The sequence below is a fragment of the Sebastes umbrosus genome, chromosome 11 (genome assembly GCF_015220745.1).
Source record: "Sebastes umbrosus isolate fSebUmb1 chromosome 11, fSebUmb1.pri, whole genome shotgun sequence".
Taxonomy (NCBI): Eukaryota; Metazoa; Chordata; class Actinopteri; order Perciformes; family Sebastidae; genus Sebastes; species Sebastes umbrosus.
This window is the reverse complement of record NC_051279.1, coordinates 32163810-32189658: the sequence shown is the minus strand read 5'-3', so window position 1 is coordinate 32189658 and position 25849 is coordinate 32163810. Positions and strand designations below refer to the sequence as shown.

The 25849-nt window shown below is 41.6% G+C and overlaps 1 protein-coding gene across 1 annotated transcript; it reads left to right on the top strand.

Annotated features, from left to right (window-relative positions):
* Positions 1-2289: 2289 nt before the first annotated feature.
* Positions 2290-21196, top strand: has2 (hyaluronan synthase 2). Its single transcript, XM_037783504.1, has 4 exons — positions 2290-2974; positions 14451-15077; positions 16738-16839; positions 16949-21196. The coding sequence occupies exons 2-4, from the start codon at positions 14451-14453 to the stop codon at positions 17876-17878; spliced, it is 1659 nt and encodes a 552-aa protein (XP_037639432.1). The 5' UTR covers positions 2290-2974; the 3' UTR covers positions 17879-21196.
* Positions 21197-25849: the final 4653 nt, after the last annotated feature.

Sequence of the window (25849 nt, the reverse complement as noted above, 5' to 3'; positions counted from 1 at the left end):
GTGCTATGTTACTACTGGAACTGCAAAACAAACTAAAGTTAGAGACATTCATTCTTCTGAGGGTTCTACTTACTGATATATCTTTAATAATACTTTTAATTAGTGCGTCTGTGTGTGTGTGAGACGACAGCTTTGTGTGACTAAAGCTCTCTTGTGAAAGACATCTTGATCTCAATGAGAATTCCTGAATAAATAAAGCTGAAGTATTATATTGATAGGCTGTAATTCATACATGTGTACACTAACAGATTTCTTCCAAAATAAAGATGAGAGAGTAGACTTCATTCAAACACCATCCGGAAATGAACACAATCTACTGTATCACCACCAACATATCCACACATGCAGTACGTCATCGTCCATGTCTCCAAAACGTCAACTTTTCATGAACTAAGGAAATCAGTCCTGTTTTCGTCTTTGCATCACTACATTTTCAGATATTTAAACAGTGATTTTTCTTTGCAATGAAAAACCTAGAAGAAAGTCCGCACACTGTAGCTCCCTTTAAGTGCAATTTATTGGCACATCTTAGTTAGTGACGTACTGTATGCGCGCACACTACACACTGCAGAAGACTTCGTAGCTCTGAGAATATCTAGGGAATGTACAGTGGACGTTTGTGCAGAAATAAACGCAGCTCCTCCAGACCAACAGAGGTTTCCCGTGTCTTGTGAAGTGACGGGGCTCCGCAGAGAGAAACGTTATCGTCTCCAACCGGGTGCCGGTGTCTCCCCTGTTCCCTCCGGCCGCGGTCGGGAGGCTGAGGCAGGAAAAGCCAACACTAGGATCAGCATTGATTCATGGAGAGACCTTCGTCTGGTCAGTTAACATTACTTCCAAGCAGCTGAAATATAGAGTGATATTGTGCTTTTAGCTGACGTGTGTCGCCTCACTGTTTTGAGCGATGCTCGTTCACGTCTATTTAGAGCGAGCAAGCGCGAGCAACAGGACGCTGACTTTCGTTGACTTAACGGCCACAGGTGGCGCTGTTAACAAGCATTTCTGATTCTTACAAACAGTCCCTTTAATAAATCTGCACAGAGACTCCATCTTAAAAGGTAAGTGCTCTGGTCACATGATACCGCCAGTGACCCAAGTATCCCACATATAATCAAACATAATGTTACATGTATATTACGCAAAACTCATATATACATAGTATGCAACAATATATACAAAAATTCAAACATTAATCAATTCAGGTAAGCTCTCAGCTCATAAGAATAATATCAAGCCCACAGCTGTCATACTTTCTAATTGGCTAGAATGAAATAGAGGCGTTTCTATATCAAAACTAGGATGTAGCTCCAACATATATAAGAGGAGGAATCTATACACATGAGCCCATGAATATAAAACAAGAAACAGATATAACTAGTCAGCGTCCACATAAATAATTGGCACAGTTCAGCACAAGATCACTACATCACTCATAGATCCTAGAAAAAAGACTATCGGGACATTTATTCCAGATTATCTGCATAATTCAAAATCACCAAGTTTGGAGCTGTGTGGTTTTCATTGGAAAGCGACAATATGCAACCCTTTTGTTTAAGATAAGCTAAGACTAACTTTAGCCTACAGTTTTCACATGTATAAGGGAAGAGTTCCAGATGATGATGATGAACACTCTTCGTCTCATGATGGTGAGGAGGAGTGACATGAGTCCTGATTCTGGTTGGATATTCCCCTTGAGGAGCCACTGTACAGTGTAGAGCTCAGACTGGGTTCTGTATTACACAGCACTGCCTGCTGGTCAAAGTTGGGAACTGCGCTTTATAGTAAATCAATGAAATGACTGGAATTCCATCACATCCAAAGCTCCAGCTTACACGTGCATATACAGTATATGTGGGCTTGTTATACAGATGTTTGGATTGTTACTCTGCTTCCAGCTGTTCTCTCAGTGTGAAACGACTTCTTATTGGATGAATATTTCTGATATGTGTCATTTTCAATGTCAAGGCAACGAACACTGGCTCAATGTAAAGAGCTGAGCCAGTTTTCACACTATGGAGAGGTAACTAAAGGCAATATGTGGAGCTTTAACTGTCTCTCAGGAACATGCTATGATCTGCTCTCAGGTTTGAAGGACTCTCTCTCTCTCTCTCTCTCTCTCTCTGCTGGAGTTTGAATGAGTGGGTCTCTCTCTCTCTCTCTCTCTCTCTCTCTCTCTCTCTCTCTCTCTCTCTCCTCCTCTCCCTCGCTCCTCCTTATACCCCCCAAACCATCCCCTTATTAAAACAACAGTCCAATGTGTTGTAGCCCGGTAAAAGGGCTTTGGGAGCCGAAGCAGCCACAAAGGAGGCTCCACACACGCACACACACACACACACACAGCCGTCTGGAAGGAATTAGACAGCAGAGAGACTTCTGGCCACTTCTCTGCGCTGTGTGTAACCTGGATGCTTGGGGAAACTAGAGAGAGAATACTTACCTACATGCCCCTCAAGACTAATGATCTGACTCACATTTGATTATTAGAGTCATTGCTGGAAACATTTTTTTTTTTTATTCAGATTATGATAGACGCTGCCAGAGTTTTTGTAACTTTTAAAGAACTTTTGAAATATGAATGAAAGTGTCAGAAGTTGATGGAGAAAAATATTTATCATTTTTGCATAGTCTACTCTTTATTTATACTTTTTTATATGAATGGTGCCAAAGTTGACTGACATGATGTCTGCGTGTGTGCACCCCAGAAGCATGCGGTGTGATGACTGCAGACAGACTGGTAGATACTAGTCGTGAATACTTGTTGAGCATCCAGCTGAGCACACTTAGAGGAACGGGCGTCAATTTCTGTTCATCTTGTTAATGAGGATCAATTTCAGCGGCTTCATGAGACTCATTACTACACAAGTGTCCTGTGAAACTTTGTCGAGACTTTTCCTCTCCGTGGAGCGGTCCCAGAGCCGCCGGAGCTGACCGCATCCTTCTCAAGGACGAACCAGAGGACGACAGCTGATCCAAGGTAGGCGGCCGTTGAGCGTTTGGTCTGGTGAGCCTGCAGCCTGCTGCTCGCTGAGAGACGGTGATAGATGCTCAACAGAAGCCACTCATAATTAACTGTATTTAATTATTCTTTTGGACACGTTGTTGCTCCAAACTTTCATTTCAATATATTCAGATATGATGTTGCTTTCATAATTTTAAATAACAAGGGTGTTGTCAAATATTGAAGCTCAGTAAAGGGAGTCATGCATGTCAGATGTCACTTTTTCTCTTCATGCGCCTTAACGGGTCGTGCGTAAAACGCGCAAAGCATCTCTGGAAGGTTTTAAGTTGAATTGCGTCTTTTTTTTCTTTCTCAGATATTAGATACTGCATTAAAATATTCCGACATTAAAACTTAGAAAAAGAAATGTCTCCAAAGTTTAATATGTCTGGCACGAACATCTGCATTCCTCTTTGCCCAGCTGTGCCAGCTGTGGAAATGTGCGAAACATATCCGCCCAGATTAGTCTCCTAATCATACAAAACTACACGAGCCACTTATCGTCAGCCGAAGAATAAACTATGATGACGTCGCAAGCCGTAGGTCAACGTCATTGTCTGAAGGTAGTGTGAGCCAATGGGAAGGCTGGACTTGGACACGTCCAGAGTGCCTCATGGTTGGAGCGCGTAATTTGATGACTAATGTGAAAGACCGGCATATGCGCACACGTGAAGACTGAATGGCCTTCAGGTTTTATACAATACTTCAGTAGTTGTTGATAATATTGTACTCTGAGTGGCGGGGTAGTGGTGGCAGACATTTACCTCACTGAAATGTTCATCCAGTGGCTCTGATCTTGTGTTAGTGATCAGATAGATGCATGCAAACATGCCTGAAAGCTTATGCAGGTGCCACCTAAACACAGCCACATTAAGACGTCATTTTTGCACATGTCTTGCTTGCACACCCACTACACATTATACACTAATGCAAATGAACATCTGTCACACTCCTTTGACATACTGTCTTCCTCCAATCCGTCTACACTGACCTCTCATTGTGCAGATGCCAATATTGGCTCCTATAAAACCCACACAAGGAACGCCCATCTGTGAGTTGGATGTCTAAGCATTCCTGCCATTGATATATGATGTACAGTACAGAGTTTCTACCCTACACATGGAATCTACTGCTTACTAACCTGCAGTTATCTTTTCATGATGCATTCTAGACTAGTGATTACGCTGTTCAAGCTGCAACCACGTTGATATCCACCTGTACGGAGTCATGCAGCATTTAGTCCGCTGTCAGTATGAGCATGTCAATGTGAGAGGTTCCCGCGTCCCCTATCACACAGGAACTTCTTAAACTTGACGGCTTTTCCAAGAGTATCTAAATACCGTTTATCCAACACATGTTGTTCACTTTAGCTGCTCTTGTGCAGTGTTTTAAATGTGTCCACTATCACTGTACCTCTGTAGAAACTTTTACAGTAGCTACCACACTAATTATTATTAATGTAAAATGCACATGTCAATTTTTAAATTATAGTTTCTGGACAAAAGTTCTTTGTGTAATCAGTGCATGTGTGGACCTCTGTCAATGCACACATGTATCCAGACTAATACCAACATACTGTCCCTAATCTCAGCCCTCGGGGGAGTTCCTCTGCTGAGCATTTGGCTCCGTGTGCTACAGTACAGAGAGGAAGGCAATCCATCTCTGCTGCCTGTTAGTGGAACATGAAGCACTTAAACAGAGATTTAATTTGTATGTGCAGCAGTGTGGGTAGTCCATGAAGGTTGCCTGCTGTAGTTGGTGATGCCAAAAGAGGAAGAAAAGTAACTCTTTTTTGCACTCTTCAATAGGTGACTGAGTTCACTGTAGACCCATCATTGCTACAGGATGTTCTTCCGCACAGCGCACAGAGCAGTTTACTACTCAACAGAGGAAGGCATTCCATGGCTGGTCTCCATTAGAGCACACAACAAGTCCCACGTGCCATTACTGCTCACAGCATGGGTCCTTCAGGGTATAGGGCCTCGGGGCCGGCAAGGTATAACTACTTGAGTTAGGATATAGAGTGCATATGTGCAGCAGCCCCTCCCAAACACACAACACCACCTCCTACCTACCTCATCTATTCTGCATTAATGCCACAGTTTGTTTCCAGGTTCCCCTTGGTAAAGGAGGCAGTGAAGCAGCCAGTAAAAGTGAAAATTTGGATGTCAGCGAGGTTCTGAGTTAGATTCCCACTACCTCATACTGAGTCACAGGGTCTCACAGGGAGCGATGATGCCAGTGTTAATGCATAGGCCCAGGAGTTTACGGTAAAGGAAGGAGCTGGAGAAAGGAAGCTGTGTTTGAGTATCGCTGGCTCCTGGACATTTCCATGTTTGATGTTATTGGTGATAGATAGCAGATAACAAAAGGTCAGCAATTTTAAATCTCATGAGTCACATCGTTGCTTTCTTTCAGGCTAGCTATGGACTGTCTCTTATGCTATCTGTTAGCTGTAATTAACTGTGGTAATACAGAACCATGTAGGGAGGAAGTCAGTTATTTAGAACTGTCCACAGACAGTTATACCACAGTCAGATAAGGGATGTGTTGGATCAATGGATGACAGAGACAGGCTGGATGCATAAACGGAGAAACCATTTAAAACTTTTTTTATTCACATACAGAAGCTTTTTTCATACGTGAGTGAAGGCTAAAAAATATCATTTTTGCTGTCTTTGTGAAACTATATACGACTGAAAACCAAATAAATAACCAGGCAGATGAGTGGCTGCAGAGCGAGGCATTCTCAACTGAGTCGCGTCTGTAATTTGGCTGAAAATCTTTGGAGTCTGCCACAGCGACGTAAGTCCAGTGCCTCAGCTGGCAGTGATCTGAGCCAAGTGCCTCCAGTCTATTCTCCTCCTCCTTCTTTTGGTGTCTGCCATCCCTCCCTCTCTCACTAACTCACTTCCTTCCAACCCACTTTCTCTCTTCTCTTAGTGAATACTGTAGTCCTCTGCTGCTCTTCCTCGCTCAGTCTTCCTCTAACACCTACATCCGTAGTATATGGTTGCATTGCTTCCTTCTGCTCATTCACAAAAAAAGGAGAGCTTGAGGGATGAGTCAAACGGAGAAAATGCCAAAACACCAAACAGCATGGTTTGGCTTTGGAATTGAACGAATTTACCACAATGTTTTATTGAATAATGAATTACAGCTTCCCTGCCCACCTTCACTTTCAAATCAAATTAAATTAAAATGATGCAACCCCAGCTGTTGTGGTAAAAGAATGAGATGACGCACAACGAAGAAAGCGACGTAGAGTAATACAAAACAGTCTCCAAGGATGTCGTAACCTTTGTGCCTTTGCCAGTTAGAGCCTTATCACACTTGATTCTAATAGCATACAGAAGGTGAGGAAATAAAGAGACAGGGAAGGTTAAAGTCATGTTGTAACATGGTACCTCTGCCAGTTGTGGCCCTGTTCCAGTCATGTACAGTAAGGGGTGGTGGTGGTGCAAAGTGGCGCAGTGGGAGGTGTTACTGTTTAGCCCTGGTTCTCATAATGACAGCCCTCCCACAACAGCAGCGCACTGTGACCACATGGGGGGTTTATGAGAGGGAGAAGGAAGAGGAGGAGAAAGGGGAGGAATGAGGGGGGTCGACCACTTCCTAGCGGCGCCTTTCAAAACTCCCGTGACCTTTCAGTTCAGTCGGAGTGAACAGTTTCATTCCTACTGGAGTCTAAAACAGCACAGCATCCGTTTCACAGCAATGTACAGTAAGATGATGAATAAAAGATACAGCTACATGACAGTTGTTGATTTTATATCCATATATTAAATATACTGTATATATACATACAGTATATTGAATATACTGTATGTATATTAGAGCTGCAACAATTAATCGATTAAAGTATTAGCTGTCAACTATTAAATTAATCGGCAACTATTTTTATAATTGATTAATCGGTTTAATTAAGTAATTTTTTTAAAGAAAAAAAAAGGTCTAAATTCTCTGATTTCAGCTTCTTAAATGTGAATATTTTCTGGATTCTTTCCTCCTCTGTGACAGTAAACTGAACATCTTTGAGTTGTGAACAAAACAAGACATTTGAGGACGTCATCTTGGGCTTTGGGAAACACTGATTGACAATTTGTCACCATTTTCTGACATTTTATAGACCAAACAACTAATAGATTAATCGAGAAAACAATTCACAGATTAATCGACAAGGAAAATAATCATTAGTGGCAGCCCTAATGTGTATATTTGACATTTTTTGCCATCTAATACTGCATTCATGCTATCTTTTGAGACTCAACAAATTTTGTAGTAGACCTTATATCAGAAAGCAGCTCAAGAAAAGTAGACAGGAAGTGTCGAGCCGGCCTTGAGTGTGTCGAGTGTGTCTTGCCAACAAAGTCAGCAGCCAAACTCTGGAGTGTTTCCCAGCCGCTCCCTCTCCTCTGCCTCATCATCTGTTTACTGTAGGAACATATGAGCCCCTTTTTTCCTGCATCCTGCTGCAACTGTCACGAGGGCCATCCCCACATTTAATGCTTTTAAAATGCATCCTGGCCTTCTCCAGTCCTGCCCAGCCCTCTCACACACACAAACACACACACATTTTTGTTTTGTTGGCAGAACATCATGCGTTTGAGATTTCAAAGGTGTGTATGACTTGCAGCAGGTCTGGTTTTCCAATAGCATTGAGTTTGTCCTACAGTATATTTCTCTGATGGATCAACACTAAGAGGCTTTTAGCGAACCATGAATATCCTTTACATTAGCCTTTACATTAGCCTGTATATATATATATATATATATATATATTGTAGGTTGGTGGAGATAATTGTCATAACTAAGCCCTCAGTTTATTATATTATAGCCCTTTCTCAGACTTCTTCATGCCCAGAGTGTACCAGCCACAGGTGATCACTCTTCAGAGCAAGCATAAATTTTTAATATGAGTAGCACTCATCTGGCCAGAGCCGCTGATTTATGGCTGTTACACTTCCAGCCCAGTGACTGCTGAGTCACAACAATATAAAGATGTAAGCTTTATGTTATCTCAGCTCCACACAGACTAGCAAGCTGTCTTCTTTGGCTCTGCTTCAGAGTTATACTGCAGAGAATACAGTAATGACACACACAAATTCACATAGTACACATAAAGTAGTTACTGTATAAAGACACACACACACACACACAGTCTGGCGAGCCTTGTAATATTTTATGTCCCATCACAGGCCTTGGAAGTGGGACCCTGCTGGCAGGGATTCCTCTGCTCTCCTGTGACTTTAGTCAAACCATCTCTTCCTCTCTTCAGCACACATACTGTACGCTCACACACACACACACTAACATCTCTTCCTGTGTGCATGTACACACACACACACACACTGGCTAAACAAAAACACTGTTTATGCTTCACTCACATTTTTGCACATAAATACACACGTGCACATGGCCAGCGTTCAGGAGCAACACCGAGACTTAATGGCATTCACATTTACCGAGACAAGCCACATATATATATCTGACATCTAACCACTGTTATATAACGTACATAAGGCATATTACAGCATGTGGAAATTCTCATGTCTATACTAAATCACTTATTAATTTAAATGGGTCACAGAGTTCCCTACATGCAGTACATACCTAAAATGCTTAAAGGCAGGGTTGAAAATGTTCTCCAGTCTACACTATTGGTTATATTGGTTGAAATGGTCTTTACACCCCGACAGCGATCCATTACTGATGAGCTCTGAAAAAGGACCGGAAAAGAGTCGTCATCTGTAGCTGCTGCAATCCTGTAAAAACGTCTACCAATCACTGCCTCGCGGTCTGCTTGGAAAGAACCAATCAGATGCCTCCCTGCCTCCCTGCTCGTACTTTACCCTTGGCGTGCACCAGCCTGAACTCAAAGCGCGTCGCCGCCGCACGTTTACTGGAGAATGGAAGAGAAAACTGCTGCGGTTACTTGTCATGAGATAGCGTTGTTGAGTTGAGGTCCTCTCTCCGCTCTGTGTCTGTGAAGTAGTTACGATGCGGCGGTGCTCGTGCATGTGTGTTTGGGGTTTAGATGGAGCTCCTGAGGCGATGCTACTTTCAAATTATGCTAGCTTTCCAACTTCGTCGACCCTACCTTTAATCTGAAACTTAAATTAATGTCAAACTTTTGACACACAATTATACATACTTTATACCAGAAGTGTGAACTCGAGTCACAAATTCAATGACATTAGCCTCGACTTGACAAAATCAAAAACTCAACGTGGACTTTCACACCAATGACTCGTGACTTCACTTGGACTTGAGCCCGTTGAAAAAAATACATGATACCTTCCTTTTAGAAGGATTAACAAAGTATGTTATTTATAAAGTGTACTACGAGTCAATTCATTTACCTTCATTTCCTGAATCAACTAACGTTAACTCTATTCATTCCCAGAAAATCATCGCTTAATTCCCCAGATCCACTTTGTTTGAACCAGCCCGAAAGCATCCAATCAGGTTTGCAGGAGAGAACCATGAAAAACGAACGTTACGTTACTGAGCGCTAGTTGGAAAAAATTATACCAAAGATAATTTTGATTGTTGCCAAAACACACTACACGGAGGTAAAAAAAAAAAACAAATTGCAGCATACAAGACGTGAGTCGAAAATTCCAGACGGAGATGCAAATGGCATTATATTTAGTGAAGAGTGCAAGTTTAGGACTCAAAACTGTGTCAGTCTAGACTTGGGACTTGAGTGGAAAGACTTGACACTATCTTGTGACTTGCAAAACAATGACTTGGTCCCACCTCTGTGTTATACCTATGAAGAATGTTGAATTCTAACTGGCTAAAGGGCATTTATTTCATATAATTGCATGGCATTGAAAAAGGGGTTTCTGTCTATGCATCATGCATTATTAGCCATGCTAGCGGCGTGGCTCTATGGATGGAAATACTTTTCTCTTGGTTGGTCCTTCCACCAATTTGGTCAGAAATATCTCAACAACTATTGGAAGGATTGCCATGACATTTTGTACTGACATTCATGATCCTCGGATGATGAATCGGGCTGACTGTGGTGATCCCCTGACTTTACCTCTGGCAACACTTGTAGTTCAAAGTTTTCACTTATTCAGAAAAATATCTCGGCTGGAATTTTGTTTCCACATTCATGGTTCCCACCGTGGTGGTCCCCTGACATCCACCATGAGGCTCACATTTGTGGTAATCCCATCAGGACTCTTCATCTTGTTTGTCAGTAACCACACAACTCATTGCCAGTTGTTCCTTACATATTGGACAGATGTTTAACAAATGTTTAGAGCGTGTTTATCCACAGTAAAGATCACAGTAAATGTGTATTGTACAGAATTGAATAGGGTTATAAGCTCAGATCATGTAGCTCAAATTACTAAAAGAGATCACATGTTGATTTTTATTGTCTCCAGAGATGTTCTGCTCCACAGTGATACAGCAACAGTGGGAAGTACGATTACCAACATCTAGTTTCTGTTACAGTTGGAGGGTTCAGTTCCTTGCTCAATGGTGCGTAGGCATTTTCCCACCTAGTCCAGGTATTCAAACCAGTTACCTTTACCCAAGTGAACACGGTTCCAACATAAAGGCTGCTGCCATTCCTAACTGTCGGACATGATCTGTAATTAAGTTTTCACCAGAGGACAGAACAAGACAACTCACTCATTCATTCATTCATTCATCCATCTCTCTGCTAACCCACCGTCAACTCTCCATCCACGCTTGACTTAACATTTTTGTAAAATTATCTCCGATACAGAGCCAGGGGGACTTTAACTCCAGAGACTGTTAATGACGTTAGAGTGAGTCTGCTGAATCATCCAACCCGAGGTCACTGTAGGGTTGGACACACACACACACACACACACACACACGCACGCACACACACGCGCACACACACGCACACACGCACACACACACACACACACACACACACACACACACAGATAGTGATGGGGTTCCATCCCTCACATGTGCCATGATATAAAAACAAACAGAAATCCGGGCTGATATCATCCACATGTACTAATGACACCTTCAACTCGCACACACACACACGTCATATACCGACGCACGTCAATGACACTTTCACTGTCACAGATACTCCTCTGATTAGGGGCTTTACGTCTCAGGGGCTGGAGGCGACCGTTGCGACTGATTTTTTTAGTCTGCAGTTAATTTTCCTGCAGTCACTCTGAGCTAATTGTTAGTCTTGACCTTTGCATTGGATCACACACCCATGAGGGTGTATGAGATGCAAAGTTCCATTCTGCGAAACATCTTTTGCTCAGACAGCTTTTTCTGTGAAAGGAGGGAAGTCCTGGAAACTCGCTACCTGATCACTTGACATTTGCTACAAACTTTATTACTTTTAAGAGAGAAACCAAATCCTGTTTAATTCAGCGACAAACCTGAACTCATGTCTAGCTTTAGAATGTAATGTTTTTAAATGTGTTGCTTTATTGTATTTATTTATTTTTCCTGTACTCATTCCTGTCACAAAAAGCCCTTCCAGGGACAGGTGAGGCAAATTAGCATCCGCTGTAAGCACTGTGATACTTGCATCAGATAGCTGTTTTTAAGTTGTCTATGTACATTGTATTTGTCCCTATAGAATAAACCATACCACCTAAATAAACCATGGAATGAAATGAATCCTATGTAGACCAAAGCATCCTAACAAGTGGCAACGTCTGTCTGAGCTGTGTCTCTTTGCACTGAATCACTTGAATATGTTCGACAGTTGGTCTGCAATGAGAAAATAGCAAAAACGTTACATCTGTGGATTACGACCTGATTAGAATTTTGTATTTTTAACCACAAACTTTTAACCAGAGCGAGCATGTCATGTCACTAAAGTGCGGATTAAGAATAAACAAGCAGTCAAAAAAGCAACAAACGCTATGTGTAGTTTGCATGTTCTCCGTGTGTCTGCAGGTGGTTTCGTCCAAATTCTCAGATTTCCTCCTACAACCCAAACACATGCAGGTTAGGTGAACTGGAAACTGTAAATTCCCAGTAGGTGTTGAGGTATATCAAAAGATTTGTGATGACTTCCTGTCCTAATACCAAAGATTTTTATAATATAATATATAATCCAAACACGCCTGGGAATGCCTCGGGATCCCCCAGTCAGAGCTGGTTAATGTGGCCCCGGAAAGGGAAGTTTGGGGTCCCCTGATGGAGCTGTTGCCCCCCCACCCCCGTGACCTGACCCCGGATAAGCGGTTGAAGATGAAGCTGATGAAAATATAATCCAAACATTCAAAAACCATTAGATACCTATAATTTACACATTTATATATCAGTCCAAAGTGGATGCAGGGAGACAGGGTGAAGGAGTTTGTTCCTCACACCTTATATAGCTGTAAAACGTTATACACACATACGTGCACAAACTAAAGGGGGGGTCTAAGGTGAAACGCACTCAGCTTAATGCAATTAATAATGTGTATTTTTACATACACACACTCCTCTCTCTCTCTCTCTCTCTCCCCCTCTCTTCCCTGGTGTAATAAGCTTTTATATGTGCATTTGTGTGTATGTGTGTGCGTCAGGGGTCTTGTAAATGAGCGGCTGACGTTAAGAGCCTCGCCACGTGCCAGAGGAGGCCTGCTACGATGGTTGTGGCTTTCTCATCCAGTGATCAAATGCACAAGGCATTATGTCTGAGCCAAGGGGTGTGTGCACAGATTCCTCTCTCTGCTGCTCTCTCTGTGTCTCTTCTCCTCTTGTAGTCTTTCTAGATATCAGTCTGTCTCTCTTTTCCTTTCTCTCTGCCCCTCTGTCTTTACGATTCCTTCTCTTTCTCACCCTGCCTATAGCTCTCTCTCTCCCTCCATCTGTCTTGTGTGTTTAGGTGTGGCGTGAAGAGCCCTCTGCCAAATCACAAACACTGCTGGGCTTTGTGTACTCTGCTTTTGACGGCTTTATTGCTCGTCCTGATTTACATGCTTTGCTTGTCTTGACTAAACGTACACATGTAACTTACACATAATGATATACGACGATGAAATATGCACGGTAAGGCTCATTAAACGGCACCAATGCAAGGGCACCAAATGTGTCAAAATGATGTCCCACAAGGGGGCGCCCTGCTGACTCAGCGACCGTAGAGGCATGCTTTGACCTTCACAATGTCAAGGGGTCAAACTCCTGTCGATCTTTCCTCTATGCTATGAAAAAAAGCATGTTCGTCATAATGTTTAAAGCGATATAATGTCCTCCATCTCTTCACTGTGAATGCTTATCTTTGCATCTATTTAGTCGGAGAAGTGATGTCGTAGTTGTCCTTTCTATGGGGAGTCAGAGAGGGGGAAGAGGCACACGTGCAGCATTAGAAAAATCTAAAAAGCCCTTGTCTTCTTCTTCTTCCCACGGAGATATAAACAGATGACATCACAGGGTGGTCCGCTCTGCGTTGAGCCGAGCTGAGCCACGCTGAGTGGGTCTCCGCTGGTCTGCCAAACAGATGGCGGTAGCAACGTAATGAGGGCTGGAAACAAACTTCAGGATACTGAGCAGAAGATTTAGTGCAGTGGGGCTCACGTCGCTCAGAGTTTAGACACAAAAGCTGAGGATGTTCTTTTCTGTTCCCCACATAGAAACACACAGAATCATCTTTCATGGTCTAAATCAGAATTCCTCACCTCCGAAAATCTTTTTGAACCAGAAGAAAAAACATAAATCATAATAATTTCTCCCGGGCATTTAGAGAGCACTCAGACGTTTGGCAAGGGGCGGCCAGCATGTTGGTTAATTAGGTCAAGAAATCTTGTAATGTGCGCCCACCCACACTAAAGGAGAGTTGGAACAATCGGCTACTCACAACTGTCTGACATTTAGACAGGGATTTTGGGGAGGGATAGAGGGGAGGAGAGGGGGAAAGAGGGAGTAGAAAAGGGAGAAGAAACTTTACTGCTTTCTCTACCTGGGTTTGTTCTAATAAAACAAGGTTGTGTGTGTGCCATAGAAGAGTGAAAAGCTTTCATGCTGCATCTTAGTAAAGCTTAATAAGTTCTACTGCTGCATGGAAGTCAGCGTTTTCTATGTATGCTGCGCATAATATACTTTATACATATGAACATAAATGTTTTTCACGTGTTTTTTAGTGACGTTTGTGACATGTTTCCTGTACTTATGTTACGTTGTTTCCGTACATATATCTTACTTAGTTCACGTACTTATTTTAAGCCCAACTATGAGGTTTTCGTAAAACCTAACTATGTGGTTTACTGTGGAAGTTACTATAATTGTTGTTGCGTGGCATACAAATGGCACGCAAAAAGCCTAAAATGCGTCCTCATGACATAGGAAGTCACTTTCTTGTTGTTGTTTAATTTAAAAGGAATGAAATGGCATCATCCAATAGCATTCTGCTTGTAATTAATACACTAAAACACAGTCATTTGTGTACTTTATTGACTAAATGTAACCCTCCTCTCCTCATTCTGTCCCCTAGATGAAGTGTCAGAAAGCCCTCACCTACCTGCGGATATTTGGGACCACCATGTTCGGCGTGTCCCTCCTGGTAGGCATCTCCACGGCCTACATCATGGGCTACCAGTTCTTCACCACAGCCCGCAACCACGTGTCCTTCGGCCTGTACGGCGCCATCTTGGTCGTCCACCTCACCATCCAGAGCCTCTTTGCGCTCTTGGAACACCGAAACATGCGGCGGTCCTTGGAGACGCCGATCAAACTGAATAAATCCTTGGCGCTGTGCATCGCGGCGTACCAGGAGGACCCGAACTACCTGAGGAAATGCCTGGTGTCGGTGAAGAGGCTGACGTACCCGGGGATCAAGGTGATCATGGTGATCGACGGGAACAACGAGGACGACTCGTACATGATGGATATTTTTAAAGAGGTCATGGGAAGGGACAAATCGGCCACGTACGTGTGGCGGAGTAACTTTCACAGCAGGGGGCCCGCGGAGACGGACGAGAGCTACGCCGAGAGCGTTCAGCAGGTCTCCAAGCTGATCCTGAACAACAAGTGTGTGTGCATCATGCAGAAGTGGGGAGGGAAGAGAGAGGTCATGTACACACCCTTCAAAGCACTGGGGAGGAGCATAGACTACGTGCAGGTAAGTCAGTTAAACTAGAGATAGATATTAAAGGAGCAGTCTGTAGTCATTTGCAATCTGCAACCTCACTGCTAGATGCCGCCAAATCATACACACTGCACCTTTAAGAGAGGGGTTTAAATGAGAAGAATAAAGGAATGATTAAAGGGGGGAAAAGGGGATAGTGGAAATGAATAGATTGAATTTAAAAGGGGAACACAAAAATGGGAAGAGAGACAAAAAGAAGGAGGGAATGAGGCAAATTAGACACCATTATATAACAGATAAAATATGCAGTGGTATGCAGTGAGTGATTTACACACAGGTAAGACAAGGACAGTTGACATCAGTGTGAGCTGAAAGTGAAGAAGAGAGATGGAGAAAGAGATGGTTGTAGACGGGAAGGGAGGGGGGGGCTCTGCCAAACCAAACATGGGGTACACAAAGAGTCTTTTGTGTTGCTTTTACTGTAGACGGACGGTGGCTGTGTGCATCGTGTCGTGAAGTGTAGCGTGAAGAAGGGGCGGCAGTAGCTTATGTCTAAGTGTAATAACAGACCTGTTTCACAGAGCTGAGTGTTACATCATCTACATGAGAGGTATTCAGAGTCAGGGCCCAAAACTGTGTCAAAAAAAGGTTATATGTGGTCTGCTGGCGAACAATCTGAAATAGCTTAACTGGAATAAGACAGACCGATGTAAGTTAATGACGCTTAAATTATATCTTTGGAAAAGCCAAGGGGTGTTTGGCTGGCAAATACAGTCTAATAATGCTAATATTGTGTGGTGGTGGTGTGGCTTAAAATATGAACAGGAGTTAAAAACATTAACCACAGTGCCAAGCTTGGCAACACACAGGCTGATGAAGTACCAGGAAACCTGTTTTTATCCTGTACCCAGTCAAATTAAAAATAAATATGAGCTGTTGTGGAAATAGATAGTATGGTTGGAAGTAAGAGCATAGTTATATCCCATTGAAGTGTGAATTATATAACTTCCATAGTTTGGCCAAAGTGTCATCACGTCATAATAGTTCTGTAATATTCAGCTGGTCTCAAGACATCTTGAGCAATGCGCAAAACTGAACCAAGAACTCATTACTCTAATAACATTAGAATGATTTTAATGAGTTTACATTACAAAAAAAGGGGGACTTCAAGTTTAAAAACTATTTGATATGATGCTGTCTAACACCTGCAGCTGGATGCAGCCTGCCAGAAACCCTCTGGTTTAACGGAGATTTCAAAAGAACCTACTTTAATCATGCCAGTAGTGTTCAACAACTGAGGGTTGCATGCCTTTTTACTATCATCAGGCTCGGCCTGTAACAGATGTGTCTTTTTAATGGGGATTGGAGGTTTGTTCTCATCACCTGATTTTGTAAGGGAGGAAAATTACCATTTATAGAAGAAGATGGAGAGCTAAAAAAACAAAAAAAAGAGCATCAGAAAGATTAGTTTAAAGCAGTTACTCTTTGTTGCAGGGTCACTGGCCATATTGTCAAGTAAGTTTTATTTATAAAGCCCAATATCACAAATTTGCTTCAAGGGGCTTTACAATCTACAGTCCTTAGACCCTCCGTTCAGATAAGGAAAAACTCCCCAAGCTGTGTACCTTTCTACATGACTGTAACACATGACCTTTGGCCCTAACTCACTGTCTGTTTTGTGTGTTTTACTCAGGTGTGTGACTCTGACACCATGTTGGACCCGGCATCATCGGTGGAGATGGTGAAGGTTCTAGAAGAAGACCCTATGGTCGGAGGCGTCGGAGGAGATGTACAGGTTGGTTACAACACTACGAATATTTTCTAATTCCGTGCAAGTGACAAATTTTACAAACTGAGCATTTCATATAATTTTTATTGTGTTAAACCTCCAACTTCCTCCCTAGATCCTAAACAAATACGAGTCGTGGATCTCCTTCCTGAGCAGCGTGCGGTACTGGATGGCCTTCAACATTGAGCGGGCTTGCCAGTCCTACTTTGGTTGCGTGCAGTGCATCAGCGGGCCTTTAGGAATGTACCGGAACTCCCTCCTGCACGAGTTCCTCGAGGACTGGTACAATCAGACGTTCATGGGGTCCCACTGCAGTTTTGGGGACGACCGCCATCTCACGAACAGAGTTCTGAGCCTCGGGTATGCAACCAAATACACCGCCCGATCAAAGTGCCTCACCGAGACGCCGATCACATACCTGCGGTGGCTCAATCAACAGACTCGATGGAGTAAGTCGTATTTCAGAGAATGGCTATACAACTCCATGTGGTTCCACAAACACCACCTGTGGATGACTTATGAGGCCGTGATTACGGGCTTCTTCCCGTTCTTCCTCATCGCCACCGCCATCCAACTCTTCTACCAAGGGAGGCTCTGGAATATTCTGTTGTTTCTGCTCATCGTGCAGGCGGTGGCGCTGATCAAGGCCTCGTTCGCCAGCTGCCTCAGAGGCAACATCGTCATGGTGTTCATGTCGTTCTACTCAGTACTGTACATGTCGAGCCTGTTGCCCGCCAAAATGTTCGCAATAGCGACAATCAACAAGTCCGGATGGGGGACCTCTGGGAGGAAAACGGTGGTGGTGAACTTCATCGGTCTGATTCCTATATCAGTTTGGTTCACCATCCTCTTCATCGGGATTATCTATACAGTAATCCTGCAGACTAAAAAACCCTTTCCTGATTCAGAAAAGATTGTCCTGGTCGTCGGGGCGGTTGTCTACGCTAGTTACTGGGTCATACTGTTGATGTTGTATACAGTGCTCATAAATAAGTGTGGGAAGAGGAAGAAGGAACCACACTATGATATGGTGCTGGATGTATGATCATCATTTACCACTGAACTCTCTTTTATGGTTGTTTTTCACTCACTATACAGATGTTTTTCAGATGCAGAGCAGCTCTGGAGGCAAAATTGGTTGAGTTCAACCTAAATGGGCAAAGAACCAGGGTTCTTTCAGACTTGAATGGGAAAAAAAACATGCAAAGGACAGTGGCTGATAGTGGCTGCTTCTTTCTGTTCATTCGTGAAAATTGCATTCATGATTTTGGAAAAGCATGCTAGCTAATTAGTTTACCTATATTAGATAGATACCTTGAACGTGTTTAGCTGAAGATCAGCTACTGTAAACTAACTAGCTGAACTTGATTGCTCAGTATGGCAACATTAGCAAGAGTGCTAGGCTTTGTAATATTAGCTACCTCTTATCCTTGTCATTTTCACTGGGTCTTCAGTCAAACATTTGCAACTCAGCCAAAAGAAACTGTGGATTTTGTATCTCCACCCATTGGGGTTAAACTTGACCAGTGCAAATATTTTACCTCCAGAGCATGAGTGTGTCTCAAAGAAATGTTTGTACATCCTGACTAGAAAACAAATCTACTTATTGCCCCCACCAAGGGAAGCCAAAAAAACACTGCCACATAGCTTCAAGTTCAAGTCAAACTGAAACCACCAGCATCCTGCCCTGCCAGGCTGTCTCCACTGTCAAGGATTACATACTTAACGCTAAAAGGCAACCGCCATCACTATGTAGTTCAGGGGTCTCCAACAAGTAGCTCGTGAGCTACCAGTAGCTCGTTACCTGTGTCTGAGTGGCTCACTAGAGGTTAAAAGAATACAGACATAGATTTGATAACACAAAGTCAAATTGCAAACAGGTTTAAATTTCTATCCGATCAAATTCACAGACATCGCGCTCCCTTCTGACACAAAATGATTATTTGCCAATCAGCAATTAAACAAGTTGCGCTGCTTTCAAATTTCATGACATCAGCGACGCTGTAACATCAGGCGATGTTAGCAGACCAGCAAGCGTACACAAGATCTGACAGTGGCTGCAATGTTATTAAAGGACCATAAAAGTAAGACAGAAATGATGTCTGCTATTGGCAACTTGGTGGCATTATGTGTAGCTCTCGGCCACTTTCATTTTGTCCAATTAGCTCTCAGAGGAAAAAAGTTTGGAGACCCCAGCTCTAGCTGGTGTATTTGTAATCTACAAGTACATGGACGCTGTGTGGATCTCATGAATAGGTGAGGTTAGCCACTTTACCATTAAAAAACAAACAGAGAAATGTATGTTATGAGTTATACTGCATCTCGATTTAATGCCACAACTTCAAAGTTCTTTCTCTCTGGGGGCAAAGCGTTGGTGTATCTTTCCAATCTGTTTTAGGAAGAGCTTGAGCATCGATTTACGAGTGGAAGGGTGCAGAAAGGGCTTTAAAATGAAAAGCTGCTCTCTTTCTTTTGTTGCACTCATGTCATATGGGAAAGATACTTCAGCATAGTCTTCACGCATTATAGATGTATTTATCTATTTCAACCGAAGACATTTTTTGTCATCACTTATTAAGGCAAATCCTAATTGCAACTCCTAAATATCAGCCATTTCATCCAGGCTTGACATTACAATTCTTGTTTTGCTTCTTTTTTTTTTAAATGAAACACATTACTCACTGTGGTACACGTTGAATGTGAAAAAGTGCAACATCCATAGAAGTGTCCAATCATGCTATTAAGAGGCTGCATTGTGTTTGAATGTCTGGACACATTGTCCCGTTGTAATTCCCATATGACGTGAATGCAGTATTTTTCCTCAAGGTTTACAAAGTGAAGAATCTCAAACTGATCACTGATTGGTAGATATAATCTCCACCAGATCAGGTGACCAGGTGAACATGTGACCAGAAGAGAGACGGTGTATCATTGCTGCTGTGACTGTTTTATTTTTACAGAAACAATGACTTTTTATATATATATAATGTATATATATATATATGAATGATGGGTGTATGTTGCAAAATGGTGTTAACACTATTATTGTTAATGTGTTTCTTTCTACCAAGTTGAATGATTACCACCAAGTAGACACGGCGGACATGTTCCAATCCAAAGATTTTATGCCTCCCATGTGTCCTTGCTCTCTTCCTTTCTTCACATACTGTATCGAGGATAGCGTCCCTCAGCAGCAAATGTGAGAATTAATGCACCAAATGGGAGAAAACCTGATAACAGGAATGTGAATAAGGGCACTCGATGGAAGGGAACGGCATTTTGGAGTGAAACCAGTCCGGTGTTTGCTACAGACCAGGAGCAGACATGAGTTTAATTCTTATGCACTTTTATGTCTCTCCCGTAATCAAGATGAAATACCTCAGTGGTTCTCTTTGCATTGCATCAAGGGCATATTAGGATGCCGTCCAAAGACTGATGCATTCTGAAGGTCTCAAGTAATTTATGATCTGTTTGTGATATTAAATATAAAGGTGTCCTTTTTTTATACGCAGTTCCTTATTAAGTCAAAGCTGGATTTCTCTGCCTTGTCGGCCCTTTGCTGTAGCCGTGTACTTCTATGTATTTCAGTGCATTTTATATATACACATTTTTTTTTATTCTATTTTTGCTTAGCTACCAAAGATTCTTTATTTTCACTCATATTTTTTATAAGAAAAATGGGAAAATGTATTTGTTGTGCTTTCAACTGTTCTGACAATGACTTGTGATATCTGACCAAACAATGTGAAATTATGAGCTGGGGGGTTTGTCTGCAATTACAACAATAAAAATGCAATTTGTAGGGATAAGTTATTGATTTCAAGAGAAGTGATGAACCTGTGTTTTGTACTTTGTACTTAGATAAGCAACCAGCATATTTATGTAATATAATTCTGTGGTTTATAGGATTCTGTCCTCTTGTATACATGTAAAACCCCTAAGGTTCCATCTGTCTACACTGCAGAAACAATAAATACATTTGGAAATTATTTTAATATACATAACACGTGAACATAATTGCTAGGCTTCGATATTTTGCAGTGTTGAAACTACATGGAGTCGTGCCTCAAATGTTCAGTTCTTACAGTAATACAATGAACAATAAAGCCAAACTTTCATCCAAAACATTTGCACAAAAATGTAATTATATCTGCAAATTCTTTGTTCTATAGTTGTGAGGTCCCTGAGTGAAGCAATAACAGAAAAACTGAGTGACATTTTCATACACTTTTAAGGAGAGGTGTTATTAATCAATGAGACCAACGATTGAACCATGAGGTTGTTTTCATGCCAAACTAGTCATGGGCAGTGTTATCGTAAAGCACTTTTGTGTTGTGCCAAATAAAAACAACTTTTCTTTTAATTTGCTGGTGTTGGACGTTTTTATTTCGTTTTGTTTTTTTTCCATCTAATTGACGGATCTTGGGACGTGCTGGGACACATCATCAGTGATGTAACCTAGGGGCCATTGGGTGTTTGGGGTTTTTTCAACATCAGACACCCTCACCCAGGCCACCTCACCAGGGTTGATCAAGCCCTGGTTTGTGTCCCAGTATAGCACTTACACTCTGAGGCGCGCTCTGTTTGATCCAAAGCCATCTAGAGGATCTTTTTCCGATGCCTCAGTGTCACTCTGATGGCTTTTGTTTTCATACACACATAGGCAAAATTGTTGGTACCCTTCCGTTAAAGAAAGAAAAAAAACACAATGGTCACTGAAATAACTTGAAACTGACAAAAGTAATAATAAATAAAAATTCACTGAAAATTAACTAATGAAAATCCGACATTGTTTTTGAATTGTGGTTCAACAGAATCATTTTAAAAAACAAACTAATGAAACTGGCCTGGACAAAAATGATGGTACCCCTAGAAAAGATTGAAAATAATGTGACCATAGGGACATGTTAAACTAAGGTGTGTCCTGTAAATAGCATCACAGGTATCTTCAAACTTGTAATCAGTCAGTCTGCCTATTTAAAGGGTCAAAAGAAGTCACTGTGCTGTTTGGTATCATGGTGTGTACCACACTGAACATGGACCACAGAAAGCTGAGGAGAGAGTTGTCTCGGGAGGTTAGAAGGACAATTATAGACAAGCATGTTAAAGGTAAAGGCTATAAGACCATCTCCAAGCAGCTTGATGTTCCTGTGACTACAGTTGCACATATTATTCAGAAGTTTAAGGTCCACGGGACTGTAGCCAACCTCCCTGGGCGTGGCCGCAAGAGGAAAATTGATGACAAATTGAAGAGACGGATAATACGAATGGTAACCAAAGAGCCTAGAACAACTTCCAAAGAGATTAGAGGTGAACTCCAAGGTCAAGGTACATCAGTGTCAGATTGCACCATCCGTCGCTGTTTGAGCCAAAGTAGACTTAATGGAAGACGACCGAGGAGGGCACCAAATCATAAAAAAGCGAGACTGGAATTTGCCAAAATGCATATTGACAAGCCACAAAGCTTCTGGGAGAATGTCCTTTGGACAGATGAGATAAAACTGGAGCTTTTTGGCAAGTCACATCAGCTCTATGTTCACAGACGCAAAAATGAAGCATATAAAGAAAAGAACACTGTACCTAATGTGAACCATGGAGGAGGCTCGGTTATGTTATGGGGCTGCTTTGCTGCATCTGGCACAGGGTGTCTTGAATCTGTGCAGGGTACAATGAAATCTGATGACTATCAAGGCATTCTGGAGCGAAATGTGCTGCCCAGTGTCAGAAAGCTTGGTCTCAGTTGAAGGTCATGGGTCCTCAAACAGGATAATGACCCAAAACATAGCTAAAAACACCCAAGAATGGCTAAGAACAAAATATTGGACTATTCTAAAGTGGCCTTCTATGAGCCCTGATCTAAATCCTATTGAACATCTGTGGAAGGAGCTGACACATGCATTCGGAGAAGGCACCCTTCAAACCTGAGACAGCTGGAGCAGTTTGCTCACGAGGAGTGGGCCAACATACCTGTCGACAGGTGCAGAAGTCTCATTGAGAGTTACAGAAATCGCTCGATTGAAGTGATTGCCTCGAAAGGTTGTACAACTAAATATTAAGTTAAGGGTACCATCATTTTTGTCCAGGCCAGTTTCATTAGTTTGTTTTTTAAAATGATTCTGTTGAACCACAATTCAAAAACAACAGCTGATTTTCATTAGTTAATTTTCAGTGAATTTTTATTTATTATTACTTTTGTCAGTTTCAAGTTATTTCAGTGACCATTGTGGGTTTTTCTCTCTTTAACGGAAAGGTACCAACAATTTTGCCTACGTGTGTATTTCCTGTCACCCCTGAGGAGACTGAGCACTTTGCTGAGGGACGTGCCTGAAGCCCCGACATCCCACTTCCATCGGATAGCACCCCTGGTAGAAACACACCTCCACCAGGTCTTCATACCTGGACCTCTTCCTCTCAGTAGCTTCCTCCAACCATTTAAGGTATCTTATTTGATAGTTAAAGCGCGATACTGCCCCATGCATGATCATAACAATAACAGCCCATAATGCAACTGAAGGGCAGCAGACACCACACTGTTAAAAACTTAAAACCAAGATTAACCAGTTTTTACGATCAGTTAGGTTTTGGACCCAAAATGCAGACACAGACAGCGGAGTAGAAGTGGAACAAAAGGCTTTATTGCCAAAAGCAGGTATTGTGAATGGACTGAGGGAATGTCGAGGCTGGAGTTGAGCAGGGCAGGCAGGAGAAGATCCTGGGAACAGGAAACAAACATTAGTGGACGAGCACGAGATCAAAAAATTAACAACACGGATGGGACTGTGACACCAGTTTAAGGTTATGACTCCTAACTTATGAGTGAACTGGATCGGGGTTCCCCAGATCAGTTTTGAAGTTGTGTTGAAAATGTCTTTAGAACAGTTTATAGCTATTGGTGTACCAAGAAGGTAGCAGCAATCAAAGAAACAAAGATTTTTAATACACACTTCTGCTGTATCCCAGCCCCATCTTTAACTAACCATCATGACTGGAGAGAAGCCACGATTAGTCCAACACAAAACACTTAAATGGGCTCTATGTAAGAATCAGAAACTGCAGGTTAACAGTGACACCTGTGGCCGATAAGTCCACGACTCGCACTACGTAGACGCGAGTAAGCATCGGTCAAAACAGTGAGGTGACGCACACGAGACTGAACGTGATTGACAGGTATCATGTTGATTAACGTTTGCAACATTAGCTAGTTAAAACCACAATATCACTAAATATTTCACATGAAAAAACAAAAACAAACGAAGGTCCCTCCATGAATCGAAGACCCGGCCGATGTTGATCCCTGTCCCCCCTGTCCCCCCCCCCCACACCGAGGTCGGTCACATTCTTGTTTTGCAACTCCGTATCTAACCGAACGTTAGCTGTGGTTGCACACTGTTAGCTTTGTTGCAGAGCTGAAGTGAGTAAAAGCACTCGCGGGCGTGCATGACGTCACATCCGTTGGATTTTCCCAGAAAAACCGGCCCACATTCTTCACATAAAAAGCAGTCTACAGGCTGATAGAGGAAACACAGAATATCGCGGACGGCCTAATTTTTTAGGTTAGGGTACAACCTGTTCACACATTGGCAATAAAAAACAATTAAAAAGCGTTTAATATGTGTAAGAACTTACAAACAGTCCCTTTAATGTTCTTGATTTCCTTTTTTGCTTCGTGTTTATTATTATCAGCCTTTGCCAGTTTTGTTGGAACAATTTTCTGAGGAGGAACACATCATCCATCTTTTGTGCAAAGATTATAGAGAGTATTCTTCTTCGCCGATGTCCATGAGTGGGAGGTGAAGGTTTGGCATGAGTATGTGTGAATTGTTGGATTAAAATAAATGCTAATTTTTAATCATTTGATTCAATGAATTTAATTATTATTCATTTCTAAATCAATCTGACACATATCGTCCATCAAAGTCCATGAAAGCTTCACGTGCCGAAACTATGAAACAAGCCTGATAACATGACTTTATATAGCCTTACCTTAGCAGGTGGGTAATGGAAATACAAACACTGGTAATCAAACCATTCTTCACTGCTTGATCACTACTGACTCTCCTTCTGTTACACTTCAATGTCTGAGCAAGCTGAGGAAATACAGCATACCAACAATTGAGTCATAATTCTGATGGAAATCGTCAGTATAACAGCTCTGTATTCTCCACCAACAATTAAACCTAAAATATTTAGTGTATGATTTTACTATGCAGAGTTTTATTTAGACAAACAGAAGAACTACAGTATAAAGCAGTATTTGTACATATACAATGTGAACTTTGCCATTACCATCATTTTATCTCCTTTCATTGGATTTCTGTTGATTTGAGTTTCCCTAAATCAATCAATCAATCAAACTTTATTTATATAGCACCTTTCAAACAAGTCAAATGCAATTCAAAGTGCTGGACAGCCGATTGAAAAAAATATAAAGGGTTAAAAATGGATTTAAACAACAATATAAAAGTTCATTGAATAAGAAAGCAATAAGAGATGGGGTATTTAAGATAGTAAAAGTTAAATAAAATACAAGGAAATAAAAATAACAATAAAAATAAATAAGATAAGATAAGATATTCCTTTATTAGTCCCATAGTGGGGAAATTTGCAAAATAAATACAAATTATGAAACTACACAAAATAAGCAGATGGTATTAAAATAATAACATTTTAATAAAATAAAATAGAATAAAAGAGATAATAATAATCAGCAATAAAATGTTGATTAAATAAAATAGAGTAAAATAAACACTATAACGATGATGATAAATGAAATAAGTATTAACAATAAAAAACATAAAATTATAATATTATAAAACTATAAAACACTACATAAAAGCCAGACTGAATAGATGGGTTTTTAGTTTACAGATGGCTGCTCTTCTGGTCTGAATAGTACCAACGGTCATCACTGCTCATCACTTTCTGTGTATCAGAGGCTTTTTTCCTAATACTTGTGGGAATCATATGCAATATGCTATCATTATTAAATAAGTGAATTGTGAGAAAAGTGTGCAGT

Bases quoted from the DNA above. Each gene is read 5' to 3' on its own strand.
- has2 (XM_037783504.1), top strand. From the start codon at position 14,451: ATGAAGTGTCAGAAAGCCCTCACCTACCTGCGGATATTTGGGACCACC. The intron at 15,078-16,737 runs GTAAGTCAGTTA...TGTTTTACTCAG, and splicing joins GGAGCATAGACTACGTGCAG to GTGTGTGACTCTGACACCAT. The intron at 16,840-16,948 runs GTTGGTTACAAC...CTTCCTCCCTAG, and splicing joins GCGTCGGAGGAGATGTACAG to ATCCTAAACAAATACGAGTC.